Source organism: Takifugu flavidus, chromosome 6, assembly GCF_003711565.1.
Source record: "Takifugu flavidus isolate HTHZ2018 chromosome 6, ASM371156v2, whole genome shotgun sequence".
Lineage (NCBI taxonomy): Eukaryota > Metazoa > Chordata > Actinopteri > Tetraodontiformes > Tetraodontidae > Takifugu > Takifugu flavidus.
In genome coordinates, this window is record NC_079525.1 from 15076170 (window position 1) to 15095602 (window position 19433).

The 19433-nt window shown below is 53.2% G+C and overlaps 1 protein-coding gene across 3 annotated transcripts; it reads left to right on the plus strand.

Moving 5' to 3' along the window:
• Positions 1-10412: 10412 nt before the first annotated feature.
• On the plus strand, positions 10413-18050 carry LOC130527320 (E3 SUMO-protein ligase CBX4-like). 3 transcript variants are annotated; one of them, XM_057035697.1, is made up of 6 exons: positions 10413-10601; positions 12740-13083; positions 13211-13254; positions 14053-14118; positions 15622-15688; positions 16159-18050. In XM_057035697.1, exons 2-6 carry the CDS (start codon positions 13015-13017, stop codon positions 17512-17514), a joined length of 1602 nt encoding a protein of 533 aa, XP_056891677.1. In that variant the 5' UTR covers positions 10413-10601; positions 12740-13014; the 3' UTR covers positions 17515-18050. The 3 variants fall into 3 exon arrangements, with proteins under 3 accessions (XP_056891677.1, XP_056891678.1, XP_056891679.1); XM_057035698.1 differs by lacking the exon at positions 10413-10601 and having other exon boundaries at positions 12659-13083; XM_057035699.1 differs by lacking the exons at positions 10413-10601; positions 12740-13083; positions 13211-13254; positions 14053-14118 and adding an exon at positions 14163-15420.
• Positions 18051-19433: the final 1383 nt, after the last annotated feature.

Here is a 19433-nt window from a genome sequence, read left to right on the forward strand (position 1 = left end):
GCCCGACGTGGCCCCGACGTGGGCCCGACGTGGCCCCGACGTGGGCCCGACGTGGCCCCGACGTGGGCCCGACGTGGGCCCGACGTGGCCCCGACGTGGCCCCGACGTGGGCCCGACGTGGCCCCGACGTGGGCCCGACGTGGCTTCGACGTGGCCCCGACGTGGCTTCGACGTGGCTTCGACGTGGCCCCGACGTGGGCCCGACGTGGCCCCGACGTGGCCCCGACGTGGCCCCGACGTGGCCCCGACGTGGCCCTGACGTGGCCCCGACGTGGCCCCGACGCGGGCCCGTGTGTGTTATTATGGGCTGCTTAACAGGCTGAGGGGGAGGGCGGGGGGCTGGACAGGGGAGCCGGGTCCTGGATGGGGAGACGCTCATTCAACAGAGTCTCTCTGCTCTGCCCCTTCTCACTCTCACCCCCCCCCCACCCTCTCCCCCCCCCCCCCCCCCCCCCCCCCCCTCCGTTTCCATCAGATCTGTGGGATGATTCCAGTTCCACCCCCCTCCCCCCCCCCCCCCCCTCCGTTTCCATCAGATCTGTGGGATGATTCCAGTTCCACCCCCCTCCCCCCCCCCCCCCTCCGTTTCCATCAGATCTGTGGGATGATTCCAGTTCCACCCCCCTCGGCCTCTGGTCTAATCTGATTTCGCTGCCGTCCACTCCAGCTAATCTGCTGTTAACGTATCTCTTCTTCTGGTCTGGAGCTCTTTAACAATCTCACACGGAATCAAATCACATTTTTCTCAGCATCTCTCACTCTAATGTGGATTTAAAGACATTTAATGCTTCCTGTTCTCCCTCTTCTGTCCCTCTTTTCCTCTGTTTTTGGTCAAATATTCCAGAAAACCCAATTGAAGTTTCTATATTCTATGAAGAAACAGGGATAAAGAAGGAAAAAGGGACAAATAATCTGAGTCAAAGACATTATCGGTAAATATTCTGAGCATGGTGGGGGGGGGGGGGGTGAGGGTGGAGGGGTGAGGGTGGGGGTGAGGATGGAGGGTGAGGATGGAGGGTGAGGATGAGGGGGTGAGGGTGGGGGTGAGGGTGGGGATGAGGATGGGGGATGAGGATGGGGTGAGGGTGAGGGTGGGGGGTGAGGGTGGGGGTGAGGGTGGGGGGTGAGGGTGGGGAGTCTTTACTGTCTTAACGAGTAGCAAGAGGCTGCTGTCCCGTCATAGTCATTAAAAAAGACAATGTTGAAGAAGTGGCTGAGGCTCTAAAACCAGGAGAACCAACCAGGAGAATCAACCAGGAGAAACAACCAGGAGAACCAACCCGGAGAACCAACCAGGAGAACCAACCAGGAGAACCAACCAGGAGAACCAACCAGGAGAACACACCAGGAGAACCAACCAGGAGAACCAACACACAAAGCCTCAGATTCTCTTGAGCAGCTTCCATTCAAATATTTTAAATTCTCCTGCTTGAAATCCGCCGTTGGCCAAAAGAGCAGCAGCCTTCCGTCTCCTCCTCTTTGACGGGGCAGATTGAGATATTCCCAGATTGAGCTGCCATATTCCCAGATTGAGATATTCCCAGATTGAGATATTCCCAGATCGATGCTGCCATATTACCAGGTTGAGATATTCCCAGATTGAGCTGCCATATTCCCAGACTGAGATTTTCCCAGATTTAGATATTCCCAGATTGAGCTGCCATATTCCCAGATTGAGATATTCCCAGATTGAGATATTCCCAGACTGAGATATTCCCAGATTGAGATATTCCCAGACTGAGGTATTCCCAGATTGAGCTGCCATATTCCCAGATTGAGATATTCCCAGACTGAGATATTCCCAGATTTAGATATTCCCAGATTGAGCTGCCATATTCCCAGATTGAGATATTCCAGATTGAGATATTCCCAGATCGATGCTGCCATATTCCCAGACTGAGATTTTCCCAGACTGAGGTATTCCCAGACTGAGGTATTCCCAGCAGACAGGAAGCTCTCCAGCAGCCTCCCTGTTGCTAACTTGCCACTGATGTTATTCCCGGCGGTGTTCCGACCTGCTATCAGCTCCGGGTGTCCACAGTGTTTATCACACACTTCTGTGCACGTGGCAGCTAAGTGGCTTAATGCACTATTGAGTGGCTCACCGTGGCAACCTGCAGAATTCCTCTGCCTGCCTCCCTCGCTCCCATCACCCCCCCCCCACCCCCCCCCCGGTGAGATGAAGACCCCCCCCCCCCCCCAACACCCCCCCCCCAGCCCTCTTCGTCAATGACACCATGAGTCATTTTGGATTAATGAGCCAGAAAACGAGGCGTCGCTGCCGCTCGTCCTGCTGACGGTACCACCACAGAGGCCTCATTCATGTTCCGGGGCCCGACCCTGTGGTGGTACTGGCTGAGCAGAACACTCAGCCGGTACCACCACAGAGGTCGGGCCCCGGAACATGAATGAGGAGTTGATCAAAGAGCTGAAATAGCCTCAACATACACCTGGGGGGTTTAGGAGGGGGCAGGATGCAGAGCTGGGCTGAGGACTGGGTGTACTGGTCTACTGGTGTACTGGTCTACTGGTCTACTGGTGTACTGGTCTACTGGTCTACTGCTCTACTGGTCTACTGGTCTACTGGTCTACTGGTGTACTGGTCTGCTGGTGTACTGGTCTGCTGGTGTACTGGTCTACTGGTCTACTGGTGTACTGCTCTACTGCTCTACTGGTCTACTGGTCTACTGGTCTACTGGTGTACTGCTCTACTGCTCTACTGGTCTACTGGTCTACTGGTGTACTGGTGTACTGGTCTACTGCTCTACTGGTCTACTGGTCTACTGGTGTGTCAGATGTCACATGTCACTGACTGGGATCAACATCAAGTTTTAATTGTTTTTCAATTATTACGGTTTAAGGAGAAAATAGGAGAAAACATAGCGGAACCTTAATCTGAGGGGGGGGGGGGTTGGTTAGTCCCAGTGCTGCTAACTGGGCTGTGGTAGCTGAAGGAGCTGAATATTCATGTCACGCCTCCCTCTGTCTGCCCCTCCACAAATAATCAAGAAGAACGTTCTGTTTCCTACAATCCGCCCCGGGTCATGGAGACGGAAGCACGCGCGTCGTTAAGCTCTCAGCTAATCAGCGCTGGTCCCACCGCCCCTTTTTCCACCATCAGGCCGTCGCACCATCACCACCACGGTGAGAGGATGGAACAGCCCTGATCACCCCCGCAGGCCACCGTCAGCAGGGCTGCAGGCTCACGCACGCACGCACGCACGCACGCACACACACACGCACACGCACACACGCACGCACGCACACACACCAGCACGCACACACAGACACACACACACGCACACACACACACACGCACACACACAATAAACACAATAAACACAAGCCAAAGTGAGAAGATCTACTCTCACTCTCCTCCACTGCCCAAGGCCCAACAACACACCACCACTTCTCCCGCTGTCACCTTGGATGGATTCAGTAAGACGCCGCTCTGTCCTGGGGGTCCAGGACCAGCCCAGCTCCAGGACCAGCCCAGCTCCAGGACCAGTCCAGCTCCTCTCTCTGTCCTGAGGGTCCAGGACCAGCCAGCTCCAGGACCAGCCCAGCTCCAGGACCAGTCCAGCTCCTCTCTCTGTCCTGAGGGTCCAGTACCAGCCCAGCTCCAGGACCAGCCCAGCTCCAGGACCAGCCCAGCTCCCCTCTCTGTCCTGGGGGTCCAGGACCAGCCCAGCTCCAGGACCAGTCCAGCTCCTCTCTCTGTCCTGAGGGTCCAGGACCAGCCCAGCTCCAGGACCAGCCCAGCTCCAGGACCAGCCCAGCTCCAGGACCAGTCCAGCTCCTCTCTCTGTCCTGAGGGTCCAGGACCAGCCCAGCTCCAGGACCAGCCCAGCTCCAGGACCAGCCCAGCTCCAGTACCAGCCCAGCTCCAGGACCAGCCCAGCTCCAGGACAGCCCAGCTCCAGGACCAGCCCAGCTCCTCTCTCTGTCCTGAGGGTCCAGGACCAGCCCAGCTCCCCTCTCTGTCCTGGGGGTCCAGGACCAGCCCAGCTCCAGGACCAGCCCAGCTCCAGGACCAGCCCAGCTCCCCTCTCTGTCCTGAGGGTCCAGTACCAGCCCAGCTCCAGGACCAGCCCAGCTCCAGGACCAGCCCAGCTCCAGGACCAGCCCAGCTCCCCTCTCTGTCCTGAGGGTCCAGTACCAGCCCAGCTCCAGGACCAGCCCAGCTCCAGGACCAGCCCAGCTCCAGGACCAGCCCAGCTCCCCTCTCTGTCCTGAGGGTCCAGTACCAGCCCAGCTCCAGGACCAGCCCAGCTCCAGGACCAGCCCAGCTCCAGGACCAGCCAGCTCCCCTCTCTGTCCTGGGGGTCCAGGACCAGCCCAGCTCCAGGACCAGCCCAGCTCCAGGACCAGCCCAGCTCCAGGACCAGTCCAGCTCCTCTCTCTGTCCTGAGGGTCCAGGACCAGCCCAGCTCCAGGACCAGCCCAGCTCCAGGACCAGCCCAGCTCCAGGACCAGTCCAGCTCCTCTCTCTGTCCTGAGGGTCCAGGACCAGCCCAGCTCCAGGACCAGCCCAGCTCCAGGACCAGCCCAGCTCCAGTACCAGCCCAGCTCCAGGACCAGCCCAGCTCCAGGACCAGCCCAGCTCCAGGACCAGCCCAGCTCCTCTCTCTGTCCTGAGGGTCCAGGACCAGCCCAGCTCCCCTCTCTGTCCTGGGGGTCCAGGACCAGCCCAGCTCCAGGACCAGCCCAGCTCCAGGACCAGCCCAGCTCCCCTCTCTGTCCTGAGGGTCCAGTACCAGCCCAGCTCCAGGACCAGCCCAGCTCCAGGACCAGCCCAGCTCCAGGACCAGCCCAGCTCCCCTCTCTGTCCTGAGGGTCCAGTACCAGCCCAGCTCCAGGACCAGCCCAGCTCCAGGACCAGCCAGCTCCAGGACCAGCCCAGCTCCCCTCTCTGTCCTGAGGGTCCAGTACCAGCCAGCTCCAGGACCAGCCCAGCTCCAGGACCAGCCCAGCTCCAGGACCAGCCCAGCTCCCCTCTCTGTCCTGGGGGTCCAGGACCAGCCCAGCTCCAGGACCAGCCCAGCTCCAGGACCAAGCCAGCTCCCCTCTCTGTCCTGAGGGTCCAGTACCAGCCCAGCTCCAGGACCAGCCCAGCTCCAGGACCAGCCCAGCTCCAGGACCAGCCCAGCTCCCCTCTCTGTCCTGAGGGTCCAGTACCAGCCCAGCTCCAGGACCAGCCCAGCTCCAGGACCAGCCCAGCTCCAGGACCAGCCCAGCTCCCCTCTCTGTCCTGAGGGTCCAGTACCAGCCCAGCTCCAGGACCAGCCCAGCTCCAGGACCAGCCCAGCTCCAGGACCAGCCCAGCTCCCCTCTCTGTCCTGGGTCCAGGACCAGCCCAGCTCCAGGACCAGCCCAGCTCCAGGACCAGCCCAGCTCCAGGACCAGCCCAGCTCCCCTCTCTTCCTCCTGTTATCTGCAGCCTCCACAGCAGCTTCCAGCTTCTATATCAGCATCCTCTCATGTGGCCAGCTTCAAGGCTCCTCTCAGGCATTCTTTCAGTGCTGGTGTGTGTGAAGCTAGCCCCCCCCCCCCCCCCCCCCAACACACACACACACACAACACACACACACAACAACACACACACACACGCACACACACACACACACGTTCTTGTACTACTAGCTTAATGAGACCTCACCAAGACATAATGCATTATCCAGCTCTTTACCACCCTTCAGCACATAAAACATTTAACCTGCAGCCTGTTTATGGCACGACTCCATTCAGGAAGCTTCCTATGAAGAACATTAGTGTGGTTCCGGCAGCGGTACTGGGACTGATGAAGACTGGATCACACGTCCAGCACCTTCTGATTGGACCCAGAAGTGAGCGGCTGCTTCTGTTTCAGCTTTTAACAGCAGCTGGAGTTGCAGTACTGCCACCTTCAGGTCCTCTTCCTCATTTCTGTCACCTTAAATTGATGAGGACACTAGAGGTCAGGACTTTAAAAACCTCTTTCCCACCACTCAAACCTTCTCACCCACTCCACCACTCCCAGTTTTCCCAGTCCACCCACCATCACTTTCCTTTCTCCTCTATATTGCCTGAATTCTAAAAGTAAAAGTCTGTTGTTTCTTTTTTCTGAGAATCCTCCACGATCCATTTGGTTGTTTGCCCACATTATCTGTTTAAGCCATCATAACCAACTCTTAACCTAGTTATTATTACCTGCTCTTTTCTGTTATTTGCCCTCCTCCTTGGTTAGTTGCCCCCTCCTCTTAACAGGATCTTGTGGCTGTATTTCATCTACCCTCCAGTATTCTTTTACATCAATTTAACGTCTTATTTGTGTTCCTCGCTGCTTCCCTACATTTATCTTCATCTTCTTTATCTTCAGGCTGGACGTGTTGCACTGCTGCTCCACGTCTGGGTCGAGAACCTTTATCTCAAACACATCATGCAAGTGGAGCCCATTAAGGTGACTGATGACAGGCGGGGGGGTCGCACCCTCCCTGTCAAAATCTCCCCACCACATATTTACATCCACATCCTGCCCGTCTCTCTCCACGTCTCCTGAGCTCTAAACCTCTGAAAGGATTATAAACGTCACTATTACAGGTTCTTTCAGTTCTCTTCTTCCCTCCAACTCTGGAAGGAATGTTTCCCTTCACTGACCTGACACACCCACAGGCTGCCCATTAAAACACACTCCTTTACCCTCACACTCCTTTACCCTCACACTCCTTTACCCTCACACTCCTTTACCCTCAGAGTTCTTACCCTCACACTCCTTTACCCTCACACTCCTTTACCCTCACACTCCTTTACCCTCACACTCCTTTATCCTCACACTTCTTTACCCTCACACTCCTTTACCCTCACACTCCGTTACCCTCACACTCCTTTACCCTCACACTCCTTTACCCTCACACTCCTTTACCCTCAGAGTTCTTTACCCTCACACTCCTTTACCCTCACACTTCTTTACCCTCACACTTCTTTACCCTCACACTTCTTTACCCTCACACTCTTTACCCTCACACTCCTTTACCCTCACACTCCTTTACCCTCACACTCCTTTACCCTCACACTTCTTTACCCTCACACTCCTTTACCCTCACACTCCTTTACCCTCACACTCCGGGACCCGCACACTCCGTTACCCTCACACTCCTTACCCTCACACTCATTACCCTCACACTCCTTTACCCTCACACTCCTTTACCCTCACACTTCTTTACCCTCACACCTCCTTTACCCTCACACTTCTTTACCCTCACACTCCTTTACCCTCACACTCCTTTACCCTCACACTCCTTTACCCTCACACTCCTTTACCCTCACACTTCTTTACCCTCACACTCCTTTACCCTCACACTTTTTACCCTCACACTTCTTTACCCTCACACTCCTTTACCCTCACACTCTTTACCCTCACACTTCTTTACCCTCACACTCCTTTACCTCACACTCCTTTACCTCACACTCCTTACCCTCACACTCCTTTACCCTCACACTCCTTTACCCTCAGAGTTCTTTACCCTCACACTCCTTTACCCTCACACTCCTTTACCCTCACACACTCCTTTACCCTCACACTTCTTTACCCTCACACTCCTTTACCCTCACACTTCTTTACCCTCACACTCCTTTACCCTCACACTTTTTACCCTCACACTCCTTTACCCTCACACTCCTTTACCCTCACACTCCTTTACCCTTTTCATTTCCCATATTGTCCTCCTAATTTTTGTTGTTGTTGTTTTATTGGAGCCACTTTCTTCTCTTCTCCCTGTCCTCCTAACCCAGCTGAGCTACTCCTCTCACACCATCTTCCTCAATAAACTCTACAGTCAAATATGCCCCCCCCCAGAAAGATTAAAACCCAAAACTACCAGACCTTACAGGTAATCAGCTGATCCCTCTCCCCTACCCTCTCGGGTTAGTTTGCTCTTATACTCCTTTTATAGCGACAGATATTGATATCAAATGTTCCTCCAACTCTTCTCTGGCTGCTCAGCCCCCCACCGGAGACCCCAACTGTTGGCGAAGGGACCTTTTTCTTCTGCTTTTCCTATTTGACGGCAGCTTCTAGTGTTCAGATGCTTTACCACCACCAACTGGTCAGGACTTGGCAAAGGTGGTGGGACTGCTGATAAACTTGGGTGGGAGCACCCGGTGGAGGAACCTGCAGATGAGAAGGTGCGACTGGGAGGAGAATGGAAAATTCCACAGCAGCAGGAACAAAGCCAGCGGTGACAGGAGTCCACCTCCTGACCCATGTGTGGGTCCACAGCAGCAGCTCCAGGTGCAGGGCGGTGGCTGCTGACTGGTTGTTGTCATCAAAGCAGCGACAGCTCAGATCTTTTCCTGTTTTTTAGGCGTCTCTTGGTTGTTGTTACGCTTGACTTAGATGAGATCGCATCTGATGACAGCTGAATGCAGAAAAGCATCATTCCAGAAGGTTCAGACTTGAATTTGAATTCCCTTCATACAGCTGTGGGACACAGATAAACCTGCTGGTTTCCTCATATCAAAGGGAAATATCACACATCTAAGGGTAGTTAGACATTAATTAATGGAGAGGGGACGAAGCCCACCTCATCACCTTTGCTTTTTACCCCATCAGTGAGTAAGTTGGTAATCCTGACACGAGCCCTCTGAGGCTGCCGCAGCAGTGAGGGCCCTAATTAACATTCCATCTCCCCAGGAAATGAAAAAACCCAAAAAGGAGTGCGAGAGGACTCGTTTGGGTGGTGCAGCCAAGATCAGGTGAGATATTCTCACGCACAGTGGACGTTAAAGTGACAGGCTTCCCTTCATTTGCATCAGATCCTTGTTTTCATCACGGTCGGGTGAGGGTTAGCTTCCCAGAGTTAGCATAATCAGAACACTTGAGCACCTGAAGCCATCAATTTGGTTTAATTACTTGATAGGAATTATGAATTTGCCTCCTTTTGGACGACTTCCGCTCCCACTTTAATGTTTCAAACCGCCAAAGAATTAAATGGCGGTAAACATTAAATGCAGCTTTATTCTAATTCAACATCAGAGAGTCCAAATCTCCTCCTGGAGCCACTAACAGGTGAACCTGCTGCTGTGTATCCCATCATCAGCGCCAGTGCACCAGTCTCAGCGTGACCTCTGACCTTTACTGCAGCAACAGTGATGTTGTCGTGGGCTCTTTCGGTGAGTTGTGGCTGTGCTCCAGAGAAGGTTCCTCAGGTTCCAAGGCCTCAGAACCGGCGTCGCTAGCGTTTGCAGACAGATAAATGACTTCACATCTCATCTAAAGTCCTCACTTTCACCTCTGTTCTTTCCTTGGATCCTGATTTGGCCGAGTGGTTCCACCCCTGATCAGTAACCTCTCGCTTCGTTACCATCACCATCACCATCACCATCACCATCACCATCACCATCACCATCACCATCACCATCACCATGGGTTGAGGGTTACTCAACATGTGATCACCACAGGTAATCCTTCAGTTACCTTTTACTGCCAGGACAGTTTGGACATCGTCTTTTCAAAGCACCTCTGTGTCGTTGTGCGTCTGTGTTTGATACGAGATTCCATGAAGGTGCGACAGTTTCACTTCATGCCTCTAAAACAGTTCTCACGATATCAACTTCCACACCTGAAGCCTCGTTAAGATTAAAAGCGAGGCCTGACTGAATGACAGGAACTTTGGCTTTTCTCTGGAGTGATGCCAGTAGCCATGGCAACTCCACTGTCAATCATCATCATAATTCCTGAGTAATGAGATATCATTAGACAGTAGTAGCCGCCTAGATGAGCGCCAAGCGGGTTGGGGAGTCCGGGACCAGAGACGAGGGCCCTCGGGCCACGAAGGAGAGACGGGGAAAACAACTGACACAGACGGTAAGTTTGGTCTGTAAACCGGTTACACTGGTCATCGTTTTATACAACTCGCCACAAATGCCAGACAAAAATGTTAGGAATGAAGGTGTGGCGTTGGATGATCAAACAATGTCTTCATTCCAACTAATACCAGCCAAACCACTAACCACCCATCACCTGCTCAACACTTGGAGCGTGTCGTTCTCACACCTCTGCTTTTATTTTCAGGATTTGAACTATTTTCGCTTTCATCTTTCTTGCCATTTTCATACATTAATAAATGCGTTTGAATCTCGTCATAAGAAAAATGACCCCTTTAATAAGCTAAAATAAATAGAGCGTATTCAGAGTATTAGAAACCGCAGCTTCAGAAGGTCTCCCCTCTCCTAATTACACTGCTCCTTCAACCAAATTCAAGCTAAAAGACATTTTGGCGACATTTTGCTTCATATTTATTTAACTCTTTATTTTCTGCCAGGCAGGAAAATCCCCAGACTGAATTTATTTAATCTCCCTTCTTGTCTGCTGACCCGGAGGGACAAACGCTCGCCCACATTTATGGCTGAAGACGGAGCCTCAGGGACAGTTCAGGATTCCGTTTCTGAACAACAGCCTCTCGGGACCAAGATGAGCTTTTATTACCTCCGTTTGCACCATTATTTCCTGTTCCGACACAGTTTTGCTTCCATTTCCCACCAGTAATTTTTCCAGAGTGTATCTGTGCTACCTGTTGCTGACCAGGACCACAAACCACCAGAAGAGATCCATTATTACTGCGGTGAGTCATAGACAGAGCAATGGCCGCTCTGACATCAGCACACACACACACACACACACACACACACACGCACGCACGCACACACACACACCACACACACACACACACACACACACACACACACACACACACACACACACACACACACACGTGTCATGTGCCATTTGGATGCTCCATGCATTTGCATGAGTCTTTTCAGCACAGTCTTGTGTTTAAATCATATTCTGAACAAAATAAAAGAACTGTAAAGGTTTGCATTTGTCCAGAGAGGCGGCAGAAAACGTCTGAATCTCCTTTTGTCGATGTATCGTAAGAACGTTCATGACTTCCTGTGAGAAAAACCACCAAGATATTGATGATGTTGGTTCCGCTGGACTTTGACCCACGACGCCGTTGCTCTCCGAGGCAGAGCGCCACTTCTTGCTCTGGAGAAATGTCATCTGTGTGTGTGCGTGTGTACGTGTGTGTGTGTGTGTGTGTGTGTGTGTGTGTGTGTGTGTGTGTGTGCGTGCTCTGGAAGGAGCCATAAACTGAACATAAACTGCGTTTGAACAGGAACTCGCAGCGGGTTTCACGCTCAGGTGAAGTTTCCGCGTGCATTACTGACAGGCGCACGTGCTGCGTCACATTCCAGTTGTCTCTGGCGCACGTGCCAACATACAGCTTTATATTACCTGTCGCGTGACAAGTCCCTGTTAATCAATACATCGATTTAAAACGGTCACGTGGTGCGGAGCACAGGTGTGACGTCGTATTTAACCATTAAATGCGTCATCATTTAAGATGTTCGGGTTTTTATTTGTTTGTCGCTTATTTTGCCCCAATTTATTTAGGAGTGACACAGCTGAACGGGCGCTGCAGCCGTGCGTGCGTGTGCGCCCGTCACGCCACTACAGCCTCCAGACAGACAGACAGGCGGACAGACAGGAAGACAGACAGGCAGGCAGGCAGACAGACAGGCGGACAGACAGGAAGACAGACAGGCAGGCAGACAGGCGGACAGACAGGAAGACAGACAGGCAGGCAGACAGACAGGCGGACAGACAGTTGTGGAGGTGATATTTTGCTCTTTGCCTTATAAGGAAAGCGCCTCGTGCCGCCCTTTAATAGGCCGCGCGCTGCAGCTTCTTGCACTTTAACTCTCTCACTGCTGAATTTAATTCGGCCCCTAAAACAGCTCATTAGCAGCCGAGCGTGCGTGTTTCGTGCTCGAGCGACGCAGACCCCGGCGAGCCGCGGTTGCTCGTGTGCTGGACGAGCATCGGGGCTCCAGAATGGGAGGTTTAAACCGTTTTATCGCCCCATTTCCCACCCGAAACCTTGTTGTAGGGCCAGAGATTACTGGTGAGGCCCGTCTCCTGGTGGGACCGAAAGGAGCCCGCAGGGTTGAAGGGGAGCTGGCCTACATCGGAGAGAATCCCACGGAAAATCCCCGCACGCGTTATCTGTGCGTGACCTTGACTCGGGGAGAATATGGAAATCTATTCATGGCAGTGCGCAGAAAAGCGATCGGCCAATCTAACTTTACACAGCGGTGACGTGGTATCATTTAACCTCGAACCCCGGTAATGGTCCAAGCCTCTTTTCATAAATGGATGGCAAACATAATCTGGGCTTGATGCTGCTCAGGCTTTTTTAAATATACTGGAATATGTTGGTTATTTTTTTTTACCGGTCAGATATAAATTCTAATAAACCAATTCTATCATGTAGCCATTTATCAACCCTGGACACAACAATCAGCGGGTGAGATGGTTCTCGAGTCTGCGTCAGAATGTACCAAGCGACGCAAAATGGTTGACTGAGCAGCAACATTTGAGACACGAAGCCGCAGATGAAGGCCGTTAAAATGCTAAAAATGAGACACCAGTGTGTTTTTTCACGGCTCCTTCCTTCGGAGAGCTCGATTCACATGCAGCGACACCGGAGGGAGAGGAGGTGCGTTCACGGACAGATAATAATCGGACGTCGCAGTTGCAGCAGTAAAACATGATTTTACTCACATATGTCTCACTAAAAACAAGATAACTTCTATTAATAGTAATAACATATAGAACTGCAGCATAAAATCTATAATTGCCAAAATTGGACTCTTTTTTTCAAAGTAATGTATTGTGGGATGTTAATATTTCCGACAGATGACAAAAGCAGCACGGGAACAGCCCACCGCCGTTACTACCACCCCCGTGTCTGACGTCACGCGCACGTCTGTTTGCGTGAAGCGTTTTCTGGCTGCCTCTCCAGCTCTCCCGCAGAAGGAGTCGCAGCAAAAGCGAGGGAAGAGACGCAGGAGGAGGGGGTCGCTCTTGAGAATCACATCCGAGGAGGAGCAGCAGAAAAACGGCCTGGACGAAGGGATACGGCGCGACCAGAAGCCAAGGAAGAGAGCAGCTGAGCCGGTTCTGTTGTCTAGATGGAGATACCCGCCGCGGGAGAGCACGTCTTTGCGGTAGAGAACATCGAAAAGAAGCGGAGCAGAAAGGTCCGTCTGCGTGCACATACGTGTCTTTCCTTAATTTATCTCCTCTTTGTTGAAAGAGCCGAAGACCGACGCCGCGTCGTGCGTAAAGTGGCGACGCGCTCATTATCCTGTTTGTGTCAATCCGCAGGGGAGGTTCGAGTATCTGGTGAAGTGGCGAGGATGGTCTTCAAAGTAAGTCCAGTTTCTGTTTGAATGCAGGTGGTCTTCCTCCCCAGGGGCAGTTTAACGCGTGCACGGCTGTGGATGAACGCTCGTTTGACGGGTCGTGGGCGCGCAAAAGGGTGGCTGCGCACGTCGAAATGCTCTCGACCCGTTTGTGCCATGTGAATGCGACCTGTCAATGGCTGAAGCCCGTGTTGAAGGTGCCCGCGTGCGTGCGCCGCGGGCTGGAGCCGCCTCGGCCACAGCCCGGGCCGTCCCACGGCCGCGCGTAAAAGTTACTCATGATTTATGACACGTGCATCCACAGGGGTGCGTGTTTCTGCGTGATGTTTACACAGGCGATGATTCATTAGTCAGGGGTTGGGTTTGGGCCAGTGAAGCCAGCGCCTGTCAATGCCTGCCTCTGTTGGACAGGGCACCCTGTCCTCACCCTGTCCTCACCCTGTCCTCACCCTGTCCTCACTGTGTCCTCACCCTGTCCTCACCCTGTCCTCACTGTGTCCTCACCCTGTCCTCACTGTGTCCTCACCCTGTCCTCACCCTGTCCTCACCCTGTCCTCACCGTGTCCTCACCCTGTCCTCACTGTGTCCTCACTGTGTCCTCACCCTGTCCTCACTGTGTCCTCACTGTGTCCTCACCCTGTCCTCACTGTGTCCTCACTGTGTCCTCACTGTGTCCTCACCCTGTCCTCACCTGTCCTCACTGTGTCCTCACCCTGTCCTCACTGTGTCCTCACCTGTCCTCACTGTGTCCTCACTGTGTCCTCACCCTGTCCTCACCCTGTCCTCACTGTGTCCTCTCAACAGATACAACACGTGGGAACCAGAGGAAAACATCCTGGATCCCCGACTGCTCGACGCTTTCCAAGAGAGGTGAGTTCACCAGAGGAACAAGTGTCACAGGTTCCCTTAAAAGTGTGACATCACTGACACATGATTGAAGTGACTCAGCACATGATTGAAGTGACTCAGCACATGTTTGAAGTGACTCAGCACATGTTTGCCGTCGGATGCTGGTGCTTAATCTTCCTGACTAATCTGCTGTTGACAATAAACTGAGGGCTGCAGGAATTCAGCATGAGGGTGAAGGATTAGCCCGGGTGTCATCAGCTGCTCGACTACAGGGTTAAACTGCGGCCAAACTGTGGACTCTTTGCTACGTTTTGCAACCTGATCGTGCTCTGAGCTCCAGCATCAGGTTATCGCGCTGAAGGGCTACCTGCTGTCCCACCGCCCGTCACCAGATACACCTGCACCTTCTTCCACACGGATAACGGGGTCATTATGATTCCCTGTGGGGAATCCCACTTATACACCCATGGTATCAGTGTCCATCGCTACAGTGCGCTACGCTAACCCTAAATATACAATAAGTGTCATCTTATGTTCAAGTCTTCAGAAACGTTGGCCATTGGACTACCCATCTCCTTTCCTCCCACACTCTTCTGTACAGTGTTTACATTAGCGGCGTGCTGTAAACGTTGTCACAGAGGATAACGGATGAACCTGAGCAGGACCACGCCAATGCTAGCAACAGACATGTGACCGGAGCAAATCCAAATGCTACTGGGCTAACTCAAGCTAATTATTGTCAGACACCCCAAACTGAGTTGGGCAAGTCCAGCTTAATTTTAGGTGGTGCTGTCATTCAGCGGAGGACTAAGTGTGTGTAATTTTGGTGAAATTGGCTGCTCCGCTAATTGCTAAAGCTTGTGGCGAGTGACTCACCAGACCGCTCTCCATGAGGACGCGGCGACTGCGGCGCGTGTGGTGTCACCGTCCCTGGCCTTGCTCGCAGGCTCATATAAGTCGCACATTAAAGCGAAGCGTCGGCATCAGCGGGAGTCTGCCTGTGCCGTCGCCCCTCTCCGTGAGGAGGAGAGCTTTATTGAACCTAATTGCGTGTCTCTCTGGGGAGCCAAGTCGCCTGAATGCCAGACTATGAAAATACACCAAGTCGTCATTGTAATTAGATGTGAGCGAGGGGGTGGGGGAGGGGACTGACATCACTCCTGTCTGCAGTATTGAGTTACAGCGTTGGACACACTTGGGCTGAGTCTGAGGGAGGGAAAGGGGACTGGACTTTATCTCCAGACGTTAAACTCCTGTCAGGACAGTGAAGCCGTCTGGAAAAGCTGCATCCAGTTGTGGAACAGGCTATTAATCATGATTCAGGTGGGACCGTGTGAATGTAGACTGAGGAGGAATATTTGCTTCTTGTTTTGAATGTGCTTGAGTTTGCCTGTGGAACCTGTAACACAGGCTCTGTGTTTTCCAGCCCGGCCCGAGGAGGAGTCCTGCCACGTGTTGCCATGCAACAACAACCCATCTCCACGACACGGTTCACTAATGGCTTGATGTTGTCTCCTCACACAGGGAACGACAAGAGCAGCTGATGGGATATCGCAAGAGAGGACCCAAGCCCAAGCACCTCCTCATTCAGGTACGGATCCACGACGGACAAAACAAACCGTCCCATCGCGTCACGTCGACGCTATTGCTAGTTAAATGTCTGCGTTTAGCACATTATTTAAAATAAAAAACGACAAAGATCTTTGGAACCACGGGTCCACACCCTTTAAAGGGAGGTGATCTCAACACGGTCGCTCTGTGGCTGTTAAATGGTTTTAAATGGATACATCCTTAAAACATTCCTCAAGTACCCTGGAAATTCCCTATAATAAATTCCCTAAAAAACATCATAAATTACCCCTCAGCTTTCCTCTCTGATCTGCCTGATTTAAAATCCCACTCACCGTCATGGCAGAGGACTTTTGTCCGAAACTCGGTTAGAAGTTTAAATCATTTAATTCAAATGAATTTAAATTTAAATGATGAATTTTAAACGGCACAAGTTGATTTTTGCCCCCGGCTTGAAGCCATGATGCTGACTGGGTTACTGGGTCTCGACAGGTTCCCTCTTTTGCCCGGAGGTCCAGCGTCCTGGCCGACATTCGTGAGGTATCCCTGGAGGAGGGCCGGTGTCAGCCGGCCAAACCCGCAGAGACGCTCCGCCCCCAGAACCAGCAGTACCAGCTGAACAGCCAGAAGCACCACCAGTACCCGACCGTCTGCAGGGAGCAGGATGGCGACCGCCAAAGCAGCGGCAAGAAATTCTACTACCAGCTCAACGGCAAAAAGCATCATCAGTACCAGCCTGACCTGAAGGTCCAGGGGCCCCTGTGTGCCGAGGCCCTGGACGTGAAGGCTCTGGAGCTGCCTCGCCAGGGCTGCAACCTTCCCCCGGTGCTCCAGCAGAAGTGGGTCCGGGACAAGGACTCGGGATGCCTGACCAAAGTCAAGGACATCGCCATGGAGCTGAAGAAGCTCCCGGCAGATCTCAACGGACACAAAGAGCCCAAAAACATGGGCTGTGCAGAGGAGGAGCCTCGGCAGTCCGACGCCGTCAGCAGCAGCAAGCTAAAGATCGTGAAGAACAAGAACAAGAACGGGCGGATCGTTATCGTCATGAGCAAATACATGGAAAATGGAATCCACCCGGCCAAGACGAGAGCCGGGGACTCCGAGGCTGCAGAGCCGGCGACGCCGGGAACTGACGGCGGCGCCGAGAGCCACTACGAGAAGATGAGACTCGTCAGGGAGCTCGGACTCATGAACGGGTTCGCGAAGCACAAGCCCACCGTTCCCAGTTCAGGATTCAATGGGGACGGCCTTGAGGAAAGGAAGCAGCCCCCTACAAGTGACCCAACGGTGGCGGAGCGGGGTAAAGATGTGGAGGTCACGGGGCAGCAGCAGCTTCCAGCGGATCAGCCTTTACAACTGACCACCAAGTCTAATCTGCTCTCCGTGACCCCAGACAGGGGAGCCCCCCCCCACGGGGACAGAAGAGGAGGCCAGGGTGGACTTCAGGCGCTGAAGCGGCGCCTCCCGGATGCAGCCAGTCAGGAGCAGGGCGGCGTTAAGAGGCTGGTGAGCTCCAGCAGTGATTCAGCCTCCTCACAAAGCCCAGAACAGGAACGTGGGTTTGTGGACCAGGAGGAGCCCATTGACCTGAGGGTCCTGAAGCCCCGGCCTGCAGAACCAGCGGCTGGGAATGCTGCTGAAGCCCCCCCCGCTCCTCAGAGCCCAACAGACCGGCTGGAATCGCAGCTCCAGACGGAGGCGCCGGCGGCTGCTGAGGGAAGGAGCCACGAACAGAGGGAAGAGGAAGAGTTCCCCTCTTTTCAGCCGCTGCTGGGAAACATAGTGATCACGGACATCACCACGAACTGTCTCACGGTCACGTTCAAGGAATACGTGGCAGCGTAGCGGCCAGATGTTTGGAACATCTTTGAATGTACAGACGGACCAAGCGCGACTCTTTCTTCCTTTCTGGGGGGGCTATATTGCATCATATGCAGATCCTTTCTGGGGATTTTGTCACACGCAGTGTCTTTTCTTGACCTTGAAGCTGCACCGTTGAAGGAACCTCTGTTCATGGAAAATGCCCTTAAACCTTCTTAATGTCTCCATTTTTATGGATGTTTTCTTTATGCGCCCGACGATGTTTAGATATCGTGGGTTCATGGAGAGGAAGAATAAACTGAAACATGTGTGTGTGTGTGTGTGTGTGTGTGTGTGCGCGTGTGTGTGTGTGTGTGCGTGCGTGTGTGATGACTGTTCAGGAGGAAATGACACGTTTTTCCTAATGAAATGATGAAATGTTATTATTGGAGATCAATATCACTTTGGTTTTGCATCTTTTATCTCATTTAAAATTGTGAAGATTTTTGTCTCATCCATCACCTGATGCTCAGCACAAGTCACCTCTGTTAAGGTTTAATAAATTATGTCCATAAATGGTTTATTTCTGTTCTGGTATCGTTATGTTGGAGCACTGTTTGTGACCCCCCCCAGTTGCTCTGTGACCAGCGTGACCAGAGTCACTTTGCATAAGTGGCTGCAGCTCAGTGGGGGGGGGGGGGGGGGGGGGGGGGGGGGGGGGAGAGAGTTCTGGGGAAGCTTTTGCAATAATATAATTGTTTTCAGGCTGTAATAACTGTGGGTTATTACAGGCCTCAACACCACCAACACAATCCAGCAGTTTAGCTCAAGTCTCATAAATAGCGCATCTTTCCTCATGAGAAGCTCATGTGGAGGTTTTATATCGCACCTGCGGGTTGGATGAGGTTAAACTGTTGGATCCCACATTCGTGCTAGAAAGAAACATTGGCGTTTGTTTCCGCCCTTTATTCCCATTTTAGGATGCTTCCAAGTGGACCTGCCGCTGAATGACGCTGCAGTTTCCGCGTCATTAAGTCCGATCTGACGCGTGTGCGCGGCGCCGTGACCGTGCGACGCAGCGGAGGCAGAACCAGGCGCCTCGCGACCATTTGCGGGGCTGCAGCCCATCAGAGGAGCTGCCTCGCGCGGGCGGAGACGGGAGAAAATGGCTGTCCTCGTGCTCCTCGCGCCTTCTCCTCCTGGCGGAGGCGGGAATCCCCGGTGGGGCTCCACGTGTCACATGTCTCTTTCCATCCCATTTACTGTCGCCACACATAAATGCGGAGAACGAAATGATGACTCTGCGTTTCCTGCCGTCGTCTGTGACCAGGTGGGACCAAAACGGTCCAGGAAATCCGCCAGGATCCCTCAGGCCTCCGGGCTGGACCCGGATTAGGTTCATGGGGACCGGTTCATGGGGCCAGGTTCATGGTTCATGGGGACAGGTTCATGGGGACAGGTTCATGGTTCATGGGGACAGGTTCATGGGGACAGGTCTGCTCGTCACGCGACAGCATTTGGAGGACGCTGATATTTGATTTGATTCGCATTTAGTCGGTAAGAAACTCGAAAAACTGCTTAATGACCGGAACCTAAACGCACGAGGCAGCAGAGGCCGTCATCTTTAACGAGTTGGTAGAGAGAAAACGGGGGAAAACCCAAATGTCTCTCAGGAAACGGAGTCTTTGGACTTCACGCTGACGCTTAAAGTAAAGTGGTTTCTGATCGATGTTGGTCAGTTCCGAAGGCACGAGCCGCCTCGTTCATCGTTTATTCGATGCTCAGAGAATCTTCGGGCTTGAGAAAAGTCCCACTGATTCTCAAGAAAGTGCAGAATTCGCCTGATTTGTGGCGTGGCGGGGTTTTTCCTCGCTTCTTGCCCGGATACAAGCCAGCCAATGGTGTTCGGCGCATCAGCGCGCGGCTGCAGGCGCGTCGGCACCAGTCACGCGCGCCGTGCGCGT